Source organism: Rhinolophus ferrumequinum, chromosome 6, assembly GCF_004115265.2.
Source record: "Rhinolophus ferrumequinum isolate MPI-CBG mRhiFer1 chromosome 6, mRhiFer1_v1.p, whole genome shotgun sequence".
NCBI lineage: Eukaryota > Metazoa > Chordata > Mammalia > Chiroptera > Rhinolophidae > Rhinolophus > Rhinolophus ferrumequinum.
In genome coordinates this window covers 63896184-63917330 of record NC_046289.1, presented here as the reverse complement: position 1 = coordinate 63917330, position 21147 = coordinate 63896184, and the positions used below count along the sequence as shown (strand labels likewise).

Below are 21147 nucleotides of genomic sequence, written 5' to 3'. Positions count from 1 at the left end.
TGACCCAACAGTTCTATACCTAGGTATATATACCCAAGAGAAATGAAAACACGTCCACACAAAAACTTGTACACAAATATTTATAGCAGTATAATAGTGACCAAAAAGTGGAGAAAAATCCAGCTGTCCATCAATGGATGGATGGATTAAAAAATATGCACTAAAAAGGAATGAAGTACTGACAACATGGTACAACATGGATGAACCTCAAAAACTATGCTAAGTGAAAAGGCAGACACAAAAGATCACATATTGTATGATTCTATTTAAATGAAATATCCAAAGAAGATAAACCTATAGAGAAAAAGTAGATTACTAATCTAGTAGTTACTGGGGGTTGGGGGTGGGAATGATAAGTGACTACAAAGGAGTACTGAGGTTTCTTTTTAGGCTGATGGAAATGTTCTAAAATTAGCTTGTGGTAAAGACTACACAATTCTGTAAATATACTAAAAATCACTGAATTGTATACTTAAAATAGGCAGACTTATGTAAATTATACCTTAATAAAGCTGTTAAAAAGATAATAATTACAAGAAAATATACAAAATAGATTAGGCCAAGATGATGGAAAAGCTATGAGCCTTTGTATATTCTATTTAACTTGGCTCTCAGGATACTGACTATGTTACAGTTTCCTATCTCCTCTGAGATGACAAGAATTGATCAATTTAAACTGTCAATCAAGGTCTTATTTTTGGTATATGCAATCTCTGTAATACTTAAAATTTTGACTGGGGAAGCTTTGGGGACATTAATCTAATACCTGATTTAGTTTCTCCAGTGGTTACCTTAAAAGTCACTATAAAGCAAGAACTGGTAAGGATTATGCATCTTTGGCAGACCAGCTCTCTAAGTAGGTGTTTATGGACATGTTTGTCACCTCAAAATTCATACATTGAAAACACTAATTCCCAATGTGATGGTACTTGGGAGATGGGGCTTTTGGGAGGTAATTTGGTCGTGACAATGGAGCCCTCAGGATGGGATTAGTGCCTTTGTAAGAAAAAGAGACCATGTGAGGATACAGCATGAGAAGGCAGCTGTTTACAAGCCAAGAAGTGGATACTCACCAGACCCCACATGTGCAGGTATCTTGATCTTGGACCTCCCAGGCTCCAGAACTGTAAGAACTAAGTGTCTGTCGTTTAAACCACCTAGCCTATTGTAATTTGTTATAACAGCCCAAGCTATCTAAGAGTAGGTATGTCTTTTCTTGGTGACTTCCACAGTTTCTTTATCTTATTATTTTCCTGCAGTCTCCTTTCCTCAAAGATGGATTAGAAAACAGAAGAAACCTATAAGGAATAGAGAGGTAGAAGGCCATCAACAGTCTCAGAGACTCCTTGCTTTGGAAACCACCTACTCATGTAGGAATTGTTTCTAACAGGAATCATTCTAACCAAAAACAGTTATTTACATAGCACCTCTGCAGCAGTACCTGCATTCTTTACGTGAAGGTACAGCTTAGAAACTGGTTTCATGCTGTTTCCCTCCATATGGTACCTCTTAGCAGCAGCATTTAGCTTTGTCTTAGAGAATACATACCAGCCATTGATTGGATGCCATTGAAGAAATACTTTATTTTGCCTGGGTCATCGTGGATACTACCACCCTTAGTTTAGGCATACAAAACCACCACGTGATCCCTATTTAAAAAGTCTTGGATTAAGCACTGGAGAATTTTCATAGGCAAATTCCTCTGTGTGGGCTGGATCAGTAAACACTCCAATAAAATCTATTTCTAGGAAGAATGGACCATCCACTTTATCAGCCAGGGTGAATCCAATAGAAGAGATCTAAATTTAAAATAGAGAAATTTATCAAAATCACATATTCTAACGTACTGATGTTGTTCCTAGAATGTTAAAATTCCATGAGGTCATTACTATAGCTGGTTCTGTACACTGTCAGCCCTTAGCAAGTATACCATAGTTCTCATATGCTATAGCAAATTATAAGAGGAAGTACAGAGCTGCTTTTTCCACATTCTACTTCTCTCCCTTTAATGTAGGGCCACTTATGACTAACGAGGACAATGTGGGTGACTAACGGAAGGGCCTTGACGTTCTCTTGAACTCTTAATACTGTTTTATTTTAAAGCTAAAATAAAATGTAGGCATGCTGAAAAGAAGACCATAATGAAATTTCTCCAGGATGAGGGTTTGACTCAAAGAATAGGTCTGAGTCAGCATCTGTCTGGGTATTACAGGGGTGGCCATGAGGAGGAATTTTCACCTTTCATTTTGCCAGCCTTCAAAATGAACCGAACTCATCCTCACAGGAGTTGTGTTTCACTAAAGAGAATACAGTTCTGAGTGAAAGGAGAGGAAAATGTTACCTTGTCAAGCAGAAGCTGGTACTGAGCATCCCGGATTCTTCCTTGATTAGAGAAGAAAAATTTGGAGAAAGGAATCTGAAAAAAAGAAACCATTTACTTCATAGCTGAAATGTAAGTAACCGAAGCATTTGCAATTGCAATAATAAAAGAATAACAGTTTAGATTTAATTCTAAAATTATTTAGTATGTGCAGTTATGACAAGTGGCTAGTCACTGGATCACAGACATATAAGTTAAGGAAAAGATTAAACCCAATAGAAAAATAGGGATGGGGAGAAACAGGCACACCTGTATACTGTTAGTAGAAGTGCAAATTAGTACAACTCTTTTAGAGGGCAGCTGGCAATTGTGGTAGGATTCTAAGATGCCCCCCAAGATTTCCACCTTCTGGTGTACACATCTTATTCCAGGTATTTGAACACTAAGTGCTGCTGTGAAGAAACTGCAGAAGTAAGGTCCTAAATCAGTTGACCTTAGTATAGGGAAGATTATCCTCTGTAGGCCTAACTTAATCACTTGAGTCCATAAACAGAACTGGTGAAAGAGACTAGCCACATGAGAGGGATTCAATGATGGTGAGGAAGATTCTCTGCTGGCTTTGAAGATGGAGGGAACTGAATGGCAAGGAATAGAGGTAACTTCTAGTGAGAGAGTGGCTCCTAGCTGACAGCCAGGAATATATCCTAAGAAAATAATTCAAGATGTTTACCGCAGTGTTTGGTACAATAGTGAAAAACTCTGAAAACAATCTAAATGTACAACAATAGAGGATGGATTAAGTAAATTGTGGTCTATTTACATAATAAAATATGCATTTATTTAAAACGATGTAGAAATATATTTCAATAGAGAGTTGTATATAAAATTCAGTGAACAATACATGTTATAAAACAGCATATACATGTTATAAAAGGGCACAATGCCATTTTCATTAAAAAACGTATAAAAGTCTGAAGGTACATACTAAAATAAAAATAGTATTTTATCTCTGGGTAGTGGTTCTACAAAATATTTTTTCCTTTTCTGCATTTTCCAAATTTTCTATAATTAAATATTTGTTTTATTTAATAATTCATTACATATATATTACTTGTATACAAGTGTTACAAATATAATAATTATATGTATTAGTGCACAAATATGTATCAAGAGCCTAGTTTATGCCAGGCACCATTTCAGGTGCAAGGAAAACAGCAAACATACAGACAAGGTCCCTGCTTTCAGAATTTACAGAATTAATGTTCCAGGGGAGCAGGACAGAGAGTGACAATTAACAGACAATTAATGAACAAAATAAGTTTGCATATTGATGTCATTTGAAAAAATTAAACAGCGTGGTATTATTGAAAGTGACTGGATTAGAGGGTGCAACTCTAGCTAGATGGACCAGGAAAGGCCTCTGAGCAACTTTTGAGCTGAAAGGTGAATGACAGGAAAGAGGAAGCAGGTGAAGATACGGGCTGAAAAGCACACCAGGAGATACAACACAAAGTCCCAAGGGTCTGAGATGGACGTGAGCTTGTTGAGTATGACCCACAGAAAAGGGACCAATGGGGAGGACAAAGGTAGGAAAGGAGACTGAAAGATGAAGACAGGTCAGGTACTGGAGGCCTGGTAGGCCATGTTAAGGAGTTTGGACTTCATCGTAATTGTAAGGGGAAACCACTGAAGTAATGGGATCTGAGCTATGCTTTAGAAAGCTCACTCTGGCTGCTGTGTGCGGAATGGATTTTAAGGAGGCAAGAGGACAAAGGGAAATCCATAAAGAAGCTACTGCAGTAATCCAAAGGCCTGAACTAGGGTGAGTGTGGAAGAGATGGCCAGAAATGTCAGATTCTGGGTGTTATTTTGGAAGTGAGGTGACAGGATTCGCTAGTAGACTGGATGTGGGATGAGGGAACAAAGAACCCAAGGATGAGCCTTACATTTAAGTATGAGCAGTATGGGAGTTTTCTTTTGAGTTTATGGATTAAAAACCTGCACTAGTCAGAAGACAGGAATGGGCACTTGACTTGGCCCTCACTCCCTGATTTTCCACTTATTTTCCTCCAGGTTAACATTTTTTTACCTTCTCAATACTGCTTCTCATTTCCCAAATAAGATGTCCTTATACTATCAAGAAATAAAAATTTTGATTGTAAAATATGAAGTATTTATTCCTCTTAAGGGAGCCTTTCTACTAAGCTAGGGACACCAGTAGCGTTGCGTGGAAGAGGTGATAATGGCAGATACTTAAAAAGGAACATCTACTTGGGCACAGAGCAGAGATATACCCATGAGTTAGCATGCGCCTAGCCATATCCTTACCAAAAATATTTGATATCCTGGTTAACATTTATGTTAATGAAAGAAAAAGTCAACTATGTAAATCTCCTCCTTAGGTCCTATTCTTTCTTTCCCTTCCCACACCTTCCTAGAGGAACTAATAATAATAATAATAAAGCTACAATGTAATCGTGATCTCAAAAGACTTCATACATGGAAAAACTGTGCTGTTACCTTGACCTCCTGCCAGTAGGGCCCCCCACGGGTGAACATGAAGTAACTGTACATCTGATTCTTCCTCTGGATTATATCCGTGTCCTCCCTGATATTCACCATCCAAGGCCGACCATCTCCTCGGACACGGAGATACAGAGTGTTGAATTGGGACCAATCATAAGACCTCTTTCTCTCAAAAGAGCCCTAAGGCACAGAAAGGAAAGTTAATTTCACCTCATTTTCCACTATTAGCAAAATGTGAGTCATCACCTTTTGTAGCAATGAAAGGATCCACTAGCCATTTGTCTCCTTGGGCTCTGTCACCATAAGGAGGCGGATAAAGCCGGTGATTCTTATTTTAGTACAAAATACTGATATAGTTACATGTTTCTAAGGTAATGTTCAAGACATTATTGGCCCAGGACAGTGTTTACATGAGGAAGGCACTCGCTTGCGTCACTGAATGGAAAAGAACTGCTGTATGTACTTTCTTTCCTTGGTCCTATGGCTCCTGAGTGGGCAACTTAATAGCAACTGCTTTCTCATAAATTAGAAAACTATGGGGTCAGCCCGGTGGCTCAGGCGGTTAGAGCTCCATGCTCCTAACCCGAAGGCTGCTGGTTCAATTCTCACATGGGCCAGTGGACTCTCAACCACAAGGTTGCCAGTTTAACTCGACTCCCGCAAGGGATGGTGGGCTGTGCCCCCTGCAACTAGCAACGGCAACTGGACTTGGAGCTGAGCTGCGCCCTCCACAACTAAGACTGAAAGGACAACAACTTGACTTGGAAAAAAGTCCTGGAAGTACACACTGTTCCCCAATAAAGTCCTGTTCCCCTTCCCCAATAAAAATCTTAAAAAAAGAAAACTATGAAAAAGCCCAAGTTTTAAAATTGATATTTTATAACAGCTACCATCCATTGAAAACTTACATTAGGCATTTTACATACATAACAATCCTCACAACAGCTGGAGATGGCTACTAGCATTGTGCTCCATCTAATAGGTGAAGAAACTGAGCACTCAACTAGTAAGTGATAAATCCGGGCTGTTTAATTCCAAAATCTGTGTTCTTTTTCTTTTTAAAAACTTTTATTTATTTCAAGTGTGTTTTTCCAGGACCCGTCAAGTCGTTATTTAAATCTAGTTGTGGAGGGCGCAGCTCACAGTGGCCCATGCGGGGATCGAACCCGCAACCTTGTTTGTTAAGAGCACCGCGCTCTAACCAACTGAGGACCCGGTCTTACACCCGGTCTTACATTAATTTTTGCTCCAAAAGACGCATCAGAGCTGATGGTCTGGTTAGGTCATTTTTGGGGAAACACAGTAGCTATATAACTTTGGACAAATCACTAAATCTCCCCAAGCCTCAGTTTCCTCATCTGTAAAACTGGGATGATCATACCTTACAAAATTGTGAGCAATAAAAGGGATAACATACATCAAGTAATTAGCACAAGGACTGGCAGGATACACTTAAATGTTATCAACGTTTTCATTACTCCACAGTGAGTATCTAGCCACAGAATTATTTTCACCTGTGGACTGACCAAAGCCATCTTGTGGATTTTCAAGGCCTGGAAAAAAATCTTGTATGCATAGTTTGTTGCCTTTGAAAGAATACATACCTTTCTTTTTCATCATTATCTGGAGAGAGGGAAGCCTAATACTACTCCTAACATTTGCCTTTCTCCTTAAAGCACAATATCTAAGCAAACAGCCGGGGGCTGTGACCAAGGGCAGGCATGGAAACCTATCCAGAGCAGCCCTGAAACAACACCTGGTCAGCAAATTTGCAAAAAGCCATAGGCCAGAAGCGAGATAAAGGAACTGACCTAAGTAATTTTGGAAAATAATTTTCTGACTGGAAACTGCAAGGCTAGAGACAAAAGAAACTATACATAAACACTGTATTCTAGTTGGTAAAATTGTCTCTCTCAGGGTTATAGGTTAAAAATTCTAAAATTGTTTTACACGTATACTGAGATTGAGTTAATAACTAAATGGTGGGAAACATGTTTCCCACCGTTACACAGGGAAGTTACAGATAAGCTAGAGGGGTAAGGCTAGCCTGAACCACATGATACTAAATTAGAGTCAGAGCCTTCGTATGGACTCACATTTAGCTAATATAGATACAGATATAATTACAGACGTGTTTCTGTATGTATACATATGCTACCTAGCTATGTCCAAGGAGATGTCCTAGATGTATACATATGGATGTATACATATGCTACCTAGACGTAGTATCAGCCCAGTAGCAACAAGCATCCTCAGTGCCCAGATCTTGGTTTCTGATACCATTCTCCAAAAAAAGGAACCAGGACTCCTTCAAGAAATGTCTAATTCTAGGGTTGGTACAGGGAAAATACAAGATGGGTTTAGAACATCTTGTAGTGTCAAAAAGTGCTCAAAAACATATCAAAGGGACAGGAGCAAACCTAAAAGAGATCGCAATGGCCAAAGCTAGAACAATTTGAGCAACAAAATAAATAATATTGGATTATAACTCAAAGTGTGAGTCCATACTAAATTACTGAATGAATAAATAAATGTGGAAGAAACAAATCTTCCTTTCTGAAGAACCCCAAATAACTTATGTAAATACTATGTCTTCCAGGAGATAGAACTGAATCCCAAGCCCTACCCTACATCTTGAAAGTAGGGTACATTTAGTCACTTGCTTCTAAGATCAGAGTATAGAAAAAAGAAAAAAAAAGTAACAATGGAGGAACCTGGCAAACACTACCTTGGCCAGGTGATCAAGGTTAACACATCAATGATAAGTCATGTTGCTGGCATATACCCGACGTGATGAGAAGCGTACTTTACTCTGTGGCATTTTTCCTAAAAACCCAGAATCCCAGTCTAGCCAGGAGAAAAAATAGAAAATCCCAAATCGAGGGTCATTCTACAAAAATACGTGACCAGTATTTCTCAAATCGTCATGAAAAATAAGGAAAAACTAAGAAATTGTCACAGACTAGAGACTAATGACAACTAGCTATAATGTGGTATCCTGGACGGGATCCTAAAACAGAAAAAGGATATTAGTGAAAAACTAGGGAAATCCAAATAAAGTCTGCCAATTAGCTAATAGTAATGTACCAATGTTAGTTTCTTGTGACACATACACTGTACAATATAAGATGGTAACAATTGGAGAAGCTAGGTGAGGGCATACAGGAACTCCACACTACTTTGCAATTTTTTCTATAAAATGAAAACCATTCTAAAATTAAAAGTTAAAAAAAAAAAAGCGACAGGCTGACCATACATCCACTCTAAGGAACCCCTGGCCGTTACAGGGTCTGCGGCCTGCAGAAGACGGGATGCAAACTCCCCCGATCATTATTCAAATGTTTAACCTCTCAGGGCTCCTCGAACATAGGAATGCCCCACTCTGGCCCAAAGTGATGCCCAGAAACAAGCAGTCCCTCCTCGGGAACCACATCCCCTTGTGCTTCCACTTTACACTTGTGCCCAGTAGTTATTTAACCCCATATGCAAATGAGATGCCACATGTTTTCATTTACAGAAACAAAAGTTCTCTGCTATAGTTCAGGCTACAGTGAAGTTCACCCCAGTTCACTAGAAAACAGGTTCCTGGGCCTCACCTACCCTGGGAACCTTGGACATCATTGCACAGTACCCACTGCGACCACTTTCCCCATCGTGGGGGGCCTCAGAGCTCAGCGTTCCATACAGCAGTGCACTTTGGTTATTCTTGCCCATTTTCAGGAACACTTCACTTCTGCCTCCAATTGTCTTATCCGAAGTCACTATCCACTTGTCCAAATCTTCTTTTCCACGGAACTGCCAGACAACCTTGGCTTGTTCCAGCAAGACCTCTTGCAGAGGGCGGCCTTCAGGCCCTATCCAATGATTCACAATCTCATCCTTCAACCGCCTAAAATGGTCCTTTATTTCATCTGTAATTGCTTTATCAAAACTAACTTCAGGCTTCTCCTCAGGAGAAGTTATATCCAAAGCAACTTCTCTCTGGTGATGTCCTTGCAAAGTCTCTTCAGTGTTCCTCTGAGAGGAGCCTTTGCTGGGAGTAGCCACTGGTTTCTCAAGACTCTTGGAACAATAGCCTGCAACGCGAGTACTCAAAAATGGACACGAGGCAACACTTGGCTGTGGGCATTTTCTGAGAATATACGTGCCATTCAGCAATTTGTGAACCAAAGCCATGGTAAGAAAAAGTCAAAATGTAAATTTCTCCCTGGGCTATCAGGGAAAGAAGCTTCAGCAAATAGCCCAATTCCACCTATAACAGAAGAGACATTGAAGAGTTACCAGTGTAGCAATGAATACAATTTCAAATTCAACAGGGATCATGCATTGTGAAATTCATGAACTTATTTTCTAATTCTATAAACATTTACCCAGGGCTACTATGAAGCAAATACGGTTTGCACTGTACGTAATGCATCCCACTGCTGTGTGAAAAAATACCAAGATGAATATAAACACAGGTCCCCCTCCTGGAGTTTATAATCGACCCCAAAATAATTCAAGTATGTGTTTCCAAAGGTTGTGTCAATTTTAAAACAAATTTTTATGCTGGATTTTTAAATAATTGGTTCCTAAAATAAAATATTCAACGAATTCACTCCAGGACCTAAGCTGACATGTTAGCACTTTATCTATAAAAACAGGGAGTACAGTGTGCATTTTATGTGGAGTCAGAAAACTTAAGACTTGACACCTGGCTCTGCCCTCTTAGTAGGATGTATGGTGAATATTGGCAATTTCATATGGCAAACCCTAATAAAGCTGTTACCTCAGGTAAAATAGTTGCTCTTTTGAGGCCTCCATTTCCTCAGAGGTAAGACTGTGTTAACACCTCCCCTACCTACTCGAGGGATTCTTCTGAAGCTCAGATGGAATGATGGCTATAAGGGTTCTCTGATCCAGTTAAGTCAGATAAGATCCGCAAGATTCTTCATGTCCAACAAGCTCCTAGTCCAAGGCTCACACTTTGAGTAACAAAGCTTTGACTATAAGTCACTATTTGAGCTCCTCAAAGATAGAAAATAAATAACACTAATACCACCACATTTAAATACCATTCTTAATATTCTCAAATCACCCTGACACATTATCTCATTTAATGCACATACAGCTCCTATAAGACAAGGCAGGTAGATATTTCCTTTCTCTTGGAAAGAGATACCAGGTGAAGTAACTTGCCTAAGCTCACAATGCTAATCAGTATGGAAGCTATAACTAGAACCCTGGCCTTAAATCCTTCCACGAGACGCTACTGCTTCTCTATATGTAAAACATTAGCAATACAACTTCTATAGCCCTAGCAAAACAACTTTGCTCTTAGGAGCAACATTTAATGAGTGTTGGCAGGAAGTGCTACCAGAACCAGGAAAGCTAAATAGTCCCCCCTCCTACCTGTTCCAGCTCCTGCTAAAAGGAAATAAAATATGCAATGCCAATTTCTTTGTCTTTCTCCTGTCCTGGCCCAAGACCAGGAGAGAGAAAAAAACACTCACTCACCCACTAGTCAGAATATGGCACTCAGTGAGAAACTAAATAGAACACTGAAAACGTAATTTAAAAAAAAAAGGGGGGGTCCCCAAATGCCAAAATCCAGCTCACCTGCCTCAGTGGCCTAAGAGTCTGCACCAAAATAACACCCTAACTGCTTTCACTACAACACAGGACAGGTCATCCTCCCAGAATGCCCTCCTTCCTCACTGCCCACAGCCGGTGGACCAGCACTTCTCTCCTAGTCCACTGCACTCTGCTCCCTGCCTCCAGGCTTGAAACCCCCACTTCTTCCCTCTACTCAGCATCTAGAAGGGCCTAAAACACAAAACTCATCATTTATCTTCTCTGATTCAAACCCTTCAGAGGCTCCCTCCCGGTCTTGAGAATAAAGCCCAACCTACTCCACAGGGTGTACAACACTCCTCCAGGTCTGGCCTCTGCTCATCTCTCCAACCTCACCCCTCCTCACACCCCACTCTGTGCTCCAATCAGAGAACACCTGCGGTCCAACAAGCGCCACTCAGTACTCCCTCTCTGGCCTTCAGGCCTTGGTCCATTACTGCTCCTAGGCCAGGAGTGCCCTCTACCGATTTCGCCTGGCTAATTTATCCTTTGGGACTCAGCTTAGATGTCCATTACATCCCCCAAGAGCCTCGGGGGATGTGTCTCACTGCATCCCAGGTTTACACTTTTCCTGCTACAGTTTACTGACCAGTTCACTTGTCAGTCTCCCCCACCAGACTGGAAGTGTCTTGAGGGGAGGGATTATCTTCATTATGGTACTTCCATCTCCCAGGATAGTGTCAGGCATGCAGAAGACTTCTAATATTTGTTAAATAACATCTCCACATTTCCCCACCTCCATCACTAGCGTCTTGGTTCAAGGCCTTATTGCTTCTTACAAGGACTATTACAATTCCCCTAACAAAGGGCTTCTCAAACTTTAAAGTGCCTATGAATCATCTGGGAATTTTGTTACAGATTCTGATTTAGTAGGTGTAGGATGGGGCCCAAGACTCTGCATTTCTAACCAGCTCCCAGGTGATGCCCTTGTTGTTGGCCCATAGAACACCATCCTTTAAGCAGCCAAGTCTAATACATCTCCCTGACTCTGACCTCTCCCCCCTCTCCCAATTCATCCTTTGCCCGGCAACAGGGAGTTTTCTAAATATGACGGCACTCCCCTTATAGTAACTCAGCAATTTCTTCCAGAAATTCAAACTCCTAAAGTGGTACACAAGGCCCTCCAAAAAGTGCCCAGCTCCCTGACCTACCTTCTCCTTACATCTGTGAGCAACACCCTCAGTTCTACTAAGACCAACTGGAACCTTGTCTGAACACACACACACACACACACACACACAAAGAACATTGTTCAAACCACAAAAGTGCCACACATTCTATTATCCTGGCTAATATGAGTGACTGCTGTATCTTGACCAGTCATGGCATTAGCCTCACTCTAGACAGGTAAGATTCTCTCCTACGTGAGATTTAAGATATCTAATCATAGAATGACCACCTCCTCACTACTTTCTCCAAAATTACTTAACACAAGCCTAAATCCAATATAGTCCCGTGCCAAATGATGTTTCAGTCAACAATAAACTGAGTGTACAAAGGTCATCCTATAAGATAAGATTATAATGGAGCCGAAAAATTCCTATTGCCTAGTGACATCGTAGCCATCCTAATGTCATAGTGTAACACGTTACTCACGTGTTTGTAGTGATGCTGATGTAAACAAACCCACTGTGCTTCCAGTTGTATAAAAGTGCATACAATTACATACAATGCATAATACTTAATAATGATAATAAATGGCTACCGTGTTTCCCCGAAAATAAGACCTAGCCGGACAACCAGCTCTAATGAGTCTTTTGGAGCAAAAATTAATACAAGACCCAGTCTTATTTTACTATAAGACCACGTATAATATAATATAATATAATATAATATAATATAATATAATATAATATAATAATATAATATAATGCTGGCTCTTATAGTAATTTTTGCTCCAAAAGATGCATCAGAGCTGATTGTCCGGCTAGGTCTTATTTTTGAGGAAACAGGGCATTTTGTTGGTTTATATATTTACTATACTATACTTTTTTTTAATCTCATGAGTTTTGTTACCTTGTTGGTGTTTTGTTTTTGTTTTTTAGTTTCAGGTGTACAAAACAACATGACTAGACATTTACAACCCTCACAAAGTGATAACGCCCGCAAGTCCACTACCCCTCTGACATCATACATAGATTACAGTACCATTGACTATATTCCCTATACTGTGCTTCACATCCCGTGACTATATATATATTTAATTATAGTTGACCTTCAGTATCATTTTATATTAGTTTCAGGTATACAGTATAATGATAAGGCATTTATATAATCTATGAAGTGATCCCTCCAATAAATTCAGTACCCATCTGACACCCTACATAATCTTTACATTATAGATATTCCCTATACTGTATTTCATATCCCCATGACTATTTTGTGATACCAATTTGTACTTCATTATACGTTTTATCATTAGAGTGAACTCTTTCTACTTGCAAAAAAAAAAGTTTGCTGTAAAACAATGTGCCGTGTTACACTAGCAACAGCCTCTCACATCTTGTGTTTACCACATCTCTTGATTGCATCATTTCTCTTGTGCTTGATTTAATCTTGTGTTGTTTTGTACAGTCACATGCTGTACAGGCTTGTCGTGTAAAGGAAATAGGCTATTACCACATAGCTAGGTGTGTAGTAGGCAATTCCATCTAGATTTGTGTAAGTGCACTCTATGATGTTCAAACGACAAAATCACTTATCGGTGCATTTCTCAGAGTGTATCTGTTGTTAAGTGGCGCATGTCTGTACTACATGCCTTCTAACACCCTCTTACTGAGATGCCCCATGGTTTCCTATGGTGTGTATTCTCCCTCACTACAAGGAGCAATAAACCCAACTTGTTCAACTATAGGCATGTTCCTGGTGACCTCTCACTGCGGAGGGCATTGACATTGCTCTTCCTCCATATTCTCATGAGAACCTGCGCACACCTCTCACAGTCCTCACATAATTTTAGACTCTTACTTTTATCTAACTAACTGACCTGATCTCCGTAATATTAGGAATTATGGTTTGAACATAACTGATGCTTCATAATGTTTGCTGAATAAATGAAAACCATGTAAATAGTGTTTTCACATGGACTAAAAATGAAAAGAAATTAGGAAAAATAAAAAGTTGATCTAAGGTCCTGAAATCATAGGTAATATTTAAATTTCCCTCACTGATAGTATTTAAATGATCTTACCTCTACATATACAGAAATATGGAAAATAAATGATATACCCATAACATGGAATTTATGCAATCAAAAAAATTATTCTCCTAAACCCCTTAGTAAAGCTACACTACTAAGAGGCAAATAAGGATGAATTACACTTGCTATGTGCTAACATTACAAGTATAAAAATGTACAGAAAAAAAATATTTTCTGGGGGGAAGAAAAAAGGCTTCAAGTCACATGTAGGATGATGGGATTATGAGTAATAATTTTTTATTGCCTATTTTCCAAACCCTCAGTAGTGTTGTTACTTCTCTAATAATAAAATATTAATTGTAAATGTTTTGGTTCATATTTTTACCAACCAATAAAGTAAAACCCATTAACAGATGATTCCCGCCCAAAGTTGGTAGGAGTTTTGACAGCGAAGTAATGCACGCAGCAAAAAACCCCAAGGCTTATCATGTGTCAGAAACTGTTCTAAGTGTTATTTTCATTGACTCCTCACAACAGCCCTGAGAGAGGTACTATTATTATCCTAAACAACCCTGAGGGAGGTACTATTATTATTTCCATATTAGAGACCAGAAAACCGAGGTTCCAAGATAAAATTGCCCCACGTCATACATCTAGTACCGTGTTTCCCCGAAAATAAGACCTAGCCGGACAATCAGCTCTAATGCGTCTTTTGGAGCAAAAATTAATATAAGACCCGGTCTTACATTATATAAGACCGTGTTTTATAGTAAAATGAGACCAGGTTTTATATAAGACTGGGTCTTATTGTAAAATGAGACCGGGTATTATATTATATATATAAGACCAGATCTTATATTATAGTAAAATAAGACCGGGTTTTATATTAATTTTTGCTCCAAAAGACGCATTAGAGCTGATGGTCCGGCTAGGTCTTATTTTCAGGGAAACATGATATGTGTCAAAACTAACTCTACAGCCCTGGCGTGAAGCTCCCGATTCCAGTCTGGCAGCAATCCCGGCCGTGCAGCGGCTCATTCCTTACCTGCTAAGGCTCCGTCGCCGGGGCACGTCCCGGACGCACCAACAGCCCCCAGGCGCCCGCTTGTCTCCGCAGCCGGAGCTCAAGAGTGGACTGCGTCCCGGTCCCCAACTTTTCCCTATCCGTACTCGCCTTTCCCGTGTATGTCCATCTGCTTTTACAGTCCGGTGCCTAACAGGCATTATGATACTAGAGTTCCGGCCTAATACGGAGGCCGGGGTATACGGAGTAACAAGGATCCCCAAACCCGAATACCTGAGGATTTTCATCCGACTAGCTGCCAAAAAGGCCCGGTTTCCACAATTTTTTCTGCCCTATGTGAGAAAGGAGAATAATTTAGGAAAGCTTGTCGCCTCTTCTTCCCGCATCCCATCTTCGGGCTGCTATATCCATCCCTTATCTTTCAAATAGGACCCAAATATTGCTAACGCTCCTTCGCCCCGAGGCGCCAGGGTCCCCTCGTGCCCCATCATTCTGCAGCCGCCGGAGAGCTGTCTATGATCTCAGAGGACTGGTTCTGCTGGAATTGCCCCCGCGGAATCTTTGGAAACCCACCACGCTCCTGGACAGCAAACCGTCCTACCCGCCGTTTCCAGTCCCGCCCGGTGGGGTCGCCCACTCCGCAGGGCTTCTATAGCTTGTGCACACCTCTGTTTAAGCACTTTCAATATAGTATCTTGATTATTAATCATTTACTTCTCACTTCTTCCACCACGCTGTGAGCTTTTTGGGTCCAGAACTGCACTGTTCTTTGGGTCCCCAGGACCTAGCATGGCGCTGGCAGGAATTAAGCTCTCTGCATGAATTTGAATGAATTGTAACCTCTGGCAGTTAATACCGGTCTTCTCCCAGGATTCTGAAAGACCTCACCAAATATAATGGCCTTTTCCAATTTTCCTCCATCACTGGTTTCCACGCCATGACCTATTCCTTCTTGAAATTCTGCTTTGACTTTTCTAGTATTTACACTTGCCTGGTTCTCCTACCTCCTGGCATCTTCCCTAGCTGCCACTTTCACTGCCTCTTTCTCTTCCCACAACCTTAAATAAGGTGGTCGCCAAAGCCCAGCCTGTGCGTCCCTCTTTTCTTTCAGATGAGTCATCTAAAGACAATTTGACAATCTACTTCCCTAAACTCCAGCATACATTTCCAACCTCTTGATAGCAGTTCCAGCAGTGGGTAATACTACCAGCATCTCAAATTCTGTATGTCTAAAACTGAACTATCATATTTACCCATATTAACTCCTCCTTTTATCTTCCCTGTTTCTGTAAAAGCCCACGTTCTTCTAAGCTGGAAATCATTGGCTATCTTTGGCTTCTCTTCTTAAGCCCTCCTCTCAACAACCCTAAATCTTACTGAGCTCTCTTTGCTGTCTTTGATCTTCTGCTCCTTCTTTCCAAACCCAGTGAAACCCAAGTAGTTATTGCCCTTCTATAATTTACATTCAATCTATTAACTGCCTTACTTTGGACAGAACAGTTTGTCTATTTTCATTTTTCAAATATGGCACCCAGAGCTAAATACCATATTCCTTTGGCCTCCAGACATGCGAGTATATAAATTCTAAACCCTCCATAATCTCCTACTCCATCTATAATACTCATACTTATCCTCAATTTCTCATCCAAGTTGCTATCTGCCTAAACCTTACTCATTCCTCCTCAAAAATAGTATTAATATTTTCTCTGTTCATCATTCCTCCCTCTTCTGCATCCCAAAAGTTTGATCTCAGGTGTTTACATGACTCTCCCCAGTTCAACTGATTGGTTCAGTGGTAAGCACTTGGTCTGCACTTGGTCTGCACGAGGGATTTTCCGAACTATAATGGGAAAAGAGCGTTTTTAACCCTGGTGGCTCTTGTGGAGCTCCTGGGCTACCTACTAATATAGTGAAGAAAACCGGTTTGAGGCAAGATAAAATAAAGGTTCTGAGAGCCAGGAATAGGAGGATAAAAGAAGGTTAAGTGAGCCTTTATATTACCAATTCTAGTTGTTCCTGAGGCCCAGGAACATCTATTGTCTTTCTATGGCTTGGCTATTTAGTCTTTCCTCAACTTGCAAGCACTAATAAATTCCTTTTTCCTCAATTAACCTGTGTTGGGTTTATATCACTTGCAACCAATAGGTCCTAATTGATACATTGACTGCACCTATTCAGAACACACCTTAAATCCCATGTTCTCCTTAAAAGCTTTCCCTAATACATCCATCTCAAATGATACTCTCCTTCTGACAGCCAGTATCTATTCTTTATGCTATACACTGACACTAAATTATGTTCAAATGAAAACTAGATTATAAACATGACTAAACTGCTCATTCGTCATTTTGTGTGTACAAGCCTTTTTCTCTTCAACAGGAAGATAAAAACCTTGAAGGTACTGATTTTATTATATCCTTTAAACTACATACGTTCTACAATAACCTGCACAAATTTAGACACAGAATGGGGACTGCCTCCAGAGTCCGAACAAAGGACAATTTCATGCAAACTTTTAGGTAGGGCTGTAGTGATACAGGCCAGCAAAGAATATTGTAATAGTTCAGGCAAGAAGCTAATATGATTCAGCAGTTTCATATCTTGATGGAGTCCCTTCAGAGTTTAAGGATGATCAGGGTATGATCCTGGCAAAGGAAATAAATGGTTTCAGAAAAGGAAATTACCTCATGGGAATTTGGGGTCATGGTGGTGTCACTATAGATCCAGGGTTAGTTCTCTGCTGTCAGTCCAGTAACTTGATTGTATCTGTTTTACTCAGAGGATTACTCAGATTCATTCATGCCAAGCAACTTTACAGGAGGAGACATGACAAACCAGAATGACCATTCATTCACCTACAAGAGAAAATGGGCCTGATTTGAGATCCAAGGCCATTTATCCAGGACAGTCCCTCCTGATGGGGAAGCCCACCCTGCAATCCAGACTAGGAAGTAATGAGGGTCAACTACTTAGAGCTGGCAGTGTTCAAGCAGATTTTCCATTAAACAAAATGAATTGTATACCCATATTTGGGGATATTTCTATCTGCAGTGTTGAGGCCAGATATTTTTAATGACACTTTAATAAATATCTGGACACAGACATATTCTTTTCCTTTGACTCATCTTAGTGGACTCCAGGCAGGTAAACCCCAATCCATCCCCCACCAATATGTGGGCTATAAAGGCCTGGCCATTTCAGCCCAAATGTGGGACAACTCTGACCATCTATTTTAGCTTCAGAGTACCCACGTGATCAGTTGACTCTGTAGTCAGGTATGCACTATCTCTCCCTTCCACAGTTGTCAACCCCATGGACACTCCCTGATAAGCATTCTGCACACTAAACTCCATCTCAGAGTCTGCTTCTTGGAGCACCCAACCTGCCACAAGAGTGGTCTGAGAAAGGAGGTAATAAAATAATGTTTAGAAGCTGGGTTACCCAGCACACAGCTAGCAATGAAGATCTGATGGTCCAGTTGTTAAATATTGCATTGTTGGTGAATAGGGATAGTATGCTGGTGGAAAGGAAGGTACCAGCTGGTGGGATGGTATTTTAAAAATATGGGGGTGGGGCATAGGAACTATGATAGTAGAATTGGCTGACTGTTACTGAAAGCCAAGTATGAAAGCCGGAGGGCCTCCTTAATTGCATATGAAGAGGGCTTCAACACCTGCAGTGGGATGGCAGGGGAAACTGAGGCCCTGGACAATGATCAGAATAGTCTGAGCTCTAATAAGGTTTTACTTCCAAGCCAGGCAGGTCATCTAAGCCAAGGCCCTAGTTGGGAAATAATGGGACCAGACAGACATTTGGGTTGGGGTTATGATTGATGCCACTGAAGATCTTGAATGATCACCCTCCTGAGCCCTCTGAACCTGCAGAAATGGCTCACCATGCAGCTCTCCCATCTTGCTATTAGACAGTGCAGAGGCCTGTACCAAATAAGACCGCATCTGCCTTTACCTCCCTCCTGGATAGGCCAATAACTAGTATTAAAACATTACATAACCCAGTGGGGGACAGATTGAACCTGATAAGGGAGGAAAGGGACTATACCCTAAAGGTGCTGCAAGAACTAGCTAAGCACATAATAGCAAAAGCTGGAAGAGTAGCAAAACACTGGATTCTGAGAGTGCTTAATTAAGGGGACCAAATTGTAAAATTGGATTAAGGAGTGTTTATTGATTGGGAGCACTCTCCTGGGCCACAGAAATTATCACTCTGCTGAGGACCCAGGAAATGGTGCAGATTTGCTACTAGAATGACTCTTAAAGCATGGAAAACTCTACAGCCCACATGAAGTTAAAAAAAAAAAAAAGCCAGAGTTGCCAAAGCACATGGTGTAGGACGGGATTGAAAAGCTGAGAAGTACAAAGTGGATCTACTATATAAGATCAGAAATCCCCCCAAATGATTGTTCCATGGGAAGACCAACAGGATATTCCATTTACCAAGGCCATCAGGAATGTGAAGGTAAAAGGTGCACAGGCATCCCTGAAAGTTCAGTAGTGGTTCTCCTATGTAGGACAGGACTGACAGTAGAAGTTGTTACAAAACTCAGCTAACCACAGTCATGGGGTGACAGGACCTTGACACAGGCGGTCAGGTGGCAGCACTTAACTGCCAGAAGCCAGGTAGATGCAATTATTATGAGTGGAGAGCTCAGAAAGACAACCAAGGAGGCCTGACCCTCAGAGAATTATGGAGATGGTTAACAGAACATAGCATCCCCAAGGACAAAATAGATGGATAGCCAAGGGTGCTCTCCAACTTTGAATCAGGAGAAATCAAAGTTGGCTGATCAGGGGGCTGAGGGCAGTTGCCCCAATAAAAAGTGATCATCCTTTGTCCACTCTCAGATCTGACCCAGTTTTCAGACTCTGAACCAATTAATAGAGATAATCAGGTCATCAAAAGGAGGACCCTGCCTCACAGAAGGGCACCCGGCTTCAGGGTGGCTAGAAATGGGGGAGCTGGCCTGGTCGTTTTGGATCATCTTGGCCATGTTCTCAGTTCCAAGGATATTGTTTTGGGAGAGAAGTCTAGGGGTTATATCTTAGGAAAACTCCTTTGGAGTAAAAAGATAGCTGCGCCTTATTTAGGTTGTTTTTTCTACCTGAATGATGAACACCTATTCAAGATAACTGGTAGCGAACTGGATACCTAGGTATGTATTTATTTCCCCAGGAGTTTCTCTATGTATGATGCGATATTTTCTTTTATTACTATTTTAAGGCATGCACATTTGTGATATGTATTGTAAACCTGCTGGAGAAAATATAATTTACACAGTAAAGGGGGAAAAGAAAAAAGGAGCCAGAGACCAAGAACTCTGGGCCTGATTTGAGATCAGCCCGCCTGTGCCCAGTAATGCCTAGGAGAGACTGGGGTCTAACTCCCAAGTTCATTACCAGAATAAAGAATTAATGGACTCCAAAGTTTTGAGAACAGTTTCAAGTTGTTATTGCTTATGCTCTCTACCCTGTATTCCAAATCCCAGAGAGAAATCACTTCTGGAGCTGCCCTTTTTATGAGCTGACCTCAAGCTCAACAGGCATAAAACTGAACTTATTTCCCACATACATCCACTTCCTAAACCTCTCCTCCACCTGTGTTCTTTGTCTCAGCCAAGGGCCCACTGACCACCAGCTTCCTATGGCAGAATCTGAGTGTCATTTGTGTCTGGGAGCTCACCTTATCCCTCTCCCAACTAATCTCCAAGTCCTGGTAATTCTACATTCCGAATTATCCATCCACTTCTATTTCCACTGCTTCTTCCTTAGTTCAGGACACCATCATCTCTTGTTAAAATGACACCAACAGCCTCAATGGTCTCCCTGCCCTTAGTCTTCCCCCCTTCTAATGCGTTTGCCACACTACAGGCAGAGTAATCTTTTTAAAACACAAATCTAATTATGTTCTTCAGTTTTAAATCTCTCAATACTTTCTAATATAGCTTATTAGGCTCTGAATGATGTGGCCACCGTGTCCCTCCGCAGCCTTATCCCCACACACCATGTCATCTGTTCCGCCATAATGAACTTTCAGTTCCCTGAACCCAACTTTTATCGCTGGGCCTTTGCCCACGCGGTTTTCTGCTTGGTACAACTTTCCCTTTACTTTTCTTTTGGGTAACTCAGATGCATTCTTCAAGTCCCAGCTCAGTTGTCACTTGCACCACCGAGATACGAAAGCTTCTCCCATCCTCCATCCCTTGGGGCGGTCTAGGCGACTTGTGTCTTCCAGGAGGGCAGCTCTCGTCGTCCTCCACACTCCATCAGTATCGGACAGTTGAAAAGCTCCTCAGAGCGGACCCGGATGCTTACGTCTCCAGTCCAAGACATAGGTAGGCAGCCCACTAAGCTTCGGCCCCGCAGCAGAGACACACCCAAGCCTTCCAGAGGCCCTCGCGGGGAAAGAGAAAGTGGTCCGCTACCGGGAACCCAGCCCGGTGCTGGGCCCCGCCTCCCACGCTGCGTCGGGGGCGGAGCAGGGCGGGGCGCCGAGCGCCAGCGAACGGCG

At 41.2% G+C, this 21147-nt stretch overlaps 1 protein-coding gene across 1 annotated transcript; it reads right to left on the bottom strand.

Annotated features, from left to right (window-relative positions):
* Positions 1 to 219: 219 nt before the first annotated feature.
* On the bottom strand, positions 220 to 21031 carry NDUFAF1 (NADH:ubiquinone oxidoreductase complex assembly factor 1). Its single transcript, XM_033109457.1, has 7 exons — positions 20641 to 21031; positions 17307 to 17477; positions 14644 to 14954; positions 8447 to 9098; positions 4841 to 5026; positions 2342 to 2416; positions 220 to 1799 (listed from the first exon to the last, which is right to left on the bottom strand). The coding sequence occupies exons 4-7, from the start codon at positions 9020 to 9022 to the stop codon at positions 1650 to 1652; spliced, it is 987 nt and encodes a 328-aa protein (XP_032965348.1). The 5' UTR covers positions 9023 to 9098; positions 14644 to 14954; positions 17307 to 17477; positions 20641 to 21031; the 3' UTR covers positions 220 to 1649.
* Positions 21032 to 21147: the final 116 nt, after the last annotated feature.

Bases quoted from the DNA above. Each gene is read 5' to 3' on its own strand.
- NDUFAF1 (XM_033109457.1), bottom strand. From the start codon at position 9,022: ATGGCTTTGGTTCACAAATTGCTGAATGGCACGTATATTCTCAGAAAA. The intron at 5,027-8,446 runs GTAGGTGAGGCC...TCTGTGCCTTAG, and splicing joins TGATGTCCAAGGTTCCCAGG to GGCTCTTTTGAGAGAAAGAG. The intron at 1,800-2,341 runs GTAACATTTTCC...TTTTAAATTTAG, and splicing joins ACCAGCTTCTGCTTGACAAG to ATCTCTTCTATTGGATTCAC.